Source organism: Monoraphidium neglectum, assembly GCF_000611645.1.
Source record: "Monoraphidium neglectum strain SAG 48.87 unplaced genomic scaffold scaffold01773, whole genome shotgun sequence".
NCBI classification, from domain to species: Eukaryota; Viridiplantae; Chlorophyta; class Chlorophyceae; order Sphaeropleales; family Selenastraceae; genus Monoraphidium; species Monoraphidium neglectum.
The window spans coordinates 2251-4772 of NW_014011855.1; the positions used below are offsets into that span (position 1 = coordinate 2251).

The 2522-nt window shown below is 62.8% G+C and overlaps 1 protein-coding gene across 1 annotated transcript; it reads right to left on the reverse strand.

Moving 5' to 3' along the window:
- Positions 1–1169: 1169 nt before the first annotated feature.
- MNEG_8974 (hypothetical protein) lies at positions 1170–2494 on the reverse strand (the record flags this gene model as incomplete). Its single annotated transcript, XM_014042553.1, has 2 exons — positions 1170–1851; positions 2124–2494. The coding sequence occupies 2 exons, from the start codon at positions 2492–2494 to the stop codon at positions 1170–1172; spliced, it is 1053 nt and encodes a 350-aa protein (XP_013898007.1).
- Between the last annotated feature and the right edge of the window lie 28 nt (positions 2495–2522).

The following is a 2522-nucleotide window of genomic DNA, read 5'->3' on the forward strand; positions in this document are numbered from 1 at the left end:
ATGGACAGCCACATGCACATGCTGGCAGACCTCGTTCGCTGCGTCTGTTGCGCGCAGTAAGTGCAACGCTACCCCCCCCCCCCTATTGCGGCCTCGGCAAATTCGTTCCAGCAGCGACTGCTGCTCAACCGTTCACACCAACTCACACTTGTGAGCGCTCGCAGTGTGGCTCTGCGCCACGCCGACATCTGCACTCCAATCACGCACCTTCTTTGCATGTAATTGTCATCGTCAGAAACTCTTTGGCAGGCCCAGCGCTGGCCCTTGCCAAGAGGGGAGGCAGCGGGGTTAGAACCTGGCAGGAAGATGGGATTTGTTGTGTTGTGTGGGCTGACAAGTTGTGCAGCAATCTGTCCAGCAAATAAACCCTGGCGAGGAGACTGGGCAGTCTCCTCGCCAGGCTGGAAACCCTAACAGTGTCACCAGAGCTGCCCGCCCTGCCAGTGCTGCCGCATGGAGAAATACTTGCTGACATGCCATCAAGGCAGGCCCACCACCGGCTGGGCCTGGGGCTCTGCTCACTCCACAATTACCTCAGTAGGTGCAAAGCTGAGTGAAGAAAGCACGCCGCCGCTCGCCGCAGCGCTGCTGCTATTGCGCACTGTTGTGCTCTGGCGACTCATTCAGACCAATCCTGGAGGCCTCCAAGCAAGCAAGGGGCTCATGAGCGGCAAAGCCGCCAGCTGTTTGGCGCCATGCAATTGGGTTGGGGCGCTGAGGGAGCATGACTAAAAGAAACCTTGCTTGATCGGAGCAAATCCAGACTGGCTGGGTGCGGACGTGTGTGCGTGTGCATGGGCTTGGCCTCTATGTAGGGAGGCTGCCTGACAATCGGTGGCCAGTCACCACGTACCGTGGCTGTGGCCGATTTTGTTTTGCCTGTCGGGAGTGAAACCTCTAGGGGTGCAGACCAAGGCAGTTGAGCACCTCCCCTGCCTTCCTAAGACCATGCAAAGGAATAAATGTCTGTCAAACCTTGTGGTGCATCCCAGTTTTTTGCAGCACTGCGAGCGCCTCGTTGCAATCCACTGGCACTGCAACGTACCTTGCACTGCACTGCATGAATTTACTGCAATTCATTCAACTCGACTCGCATTCAGTCTGCTTTCACCCAGCATCCATTTCTATTCAAGGGCATGCATGAAGTCATCACAGACTACTGCCTCGCGTCACCACTTCAGCTTATGGTACAGCCGACTGCAGCCGGCCCGCGGCGGCCGCACTGCGCCACCGCTGCAGCCCATTGCGGCCGCACGCGCCGCGTCCGCGGCCACGATCCTGCCCCACACCTCTGAGCTGATCACTGATTCCCAGCGGTACAACGCCTCTCCAGTTTCTGGGTGGCTGCCGATCACGGGATGCCCCGGCTGCCACGACGTGTCGGCGACACACCATTCATAATTCGCCGCGCAGACGCTCGCCGCTCCCGCCTCGTCGCTCTGCACGCGGCCGGCCCGCATCTCCGCCGCGAGCGCATGGAGCAGGCGGCGGCTGGCGCGGCACGCGTGGCGGTAGCTGCGCCACACGTCGCCGCGGGCCGCGTCGTTGCGGACGGCAAACCAGCGCCAGCCGTCGTCCGCCTTCTGAATGTTGAACGACACCCAGTCCGGCTCTGCAGCCCTGCTATCGGCTGCCCCCGCACAGCCGCCGGCCCCCTCCCCGAGTGGCGTGCAGCTGCCGCCGCCCATGCTGCTGCCGGCGCTGCTGCTGGTGTTGCTCGCGCCGGCCGCGTCGCCGCGCAGGGTGCTGGTCAGCGCGTCCACTATGTCCCCTGTCCAGCCGACATCCAGCTCGACCAGCCAGATATGCTGCGCCCAGGGCGGCAGGGCGGCCTCGCCGCGTGCCAGGAACCTGCAGCAGCGGCAGGGGGGGTTGTAGAAAGCGTAATGCTTTGCACAGCTGCTGGGCAGAAGGTGATGGCTTGCATATGGGTGGCAGCAATGACCGCCTGAACCGCATACATACAGGCCTGCAAACAGCCACTCTCCTGTTGCCGTGCCCAACCCTGGTGGACACCTGCCCAAGCAGTCAAAGTGCTGGCCGGCCCTCGCTTCCCTTATTACGCACTGCAAAGCATCCCTGGATGCATGCGCAAGTTCAGCAGTGCCACGGCTGACACGCACCAGGCAACATCTACGGCGTCATTTGTGGCCCAAGCCCACTCCTGCTCCCCAAACACCCGCCGCTGCTCCGACAGCAGCGCAGCCCCGAGCGCCTCCCTGACGCCATCTGCGCCGACGGCAAAGACGGCGGCGCCGCCCAGGCCGTGCCACAGCATCTCGAGCTCGACGCGCCATTTCTCATTTTCGGGCTCGGTCAGGGCTGTCAGGTCAGCTGGGTGGACGCTGTATATCAAATTGTAGCTGCCGCCGGCCGCCTCGACCTGCTCCTTGGCGACGAGCGCCGCCTGCATTCCCCTGATGGTGAGCGAACCGGCGCGCGCCTTGTGGACAAACGCAACCCGCCGGCGATGATCCAGCGGCGGCTCTGGCATTGGATCCGTCCGTTGGCGGCGGGCGCCC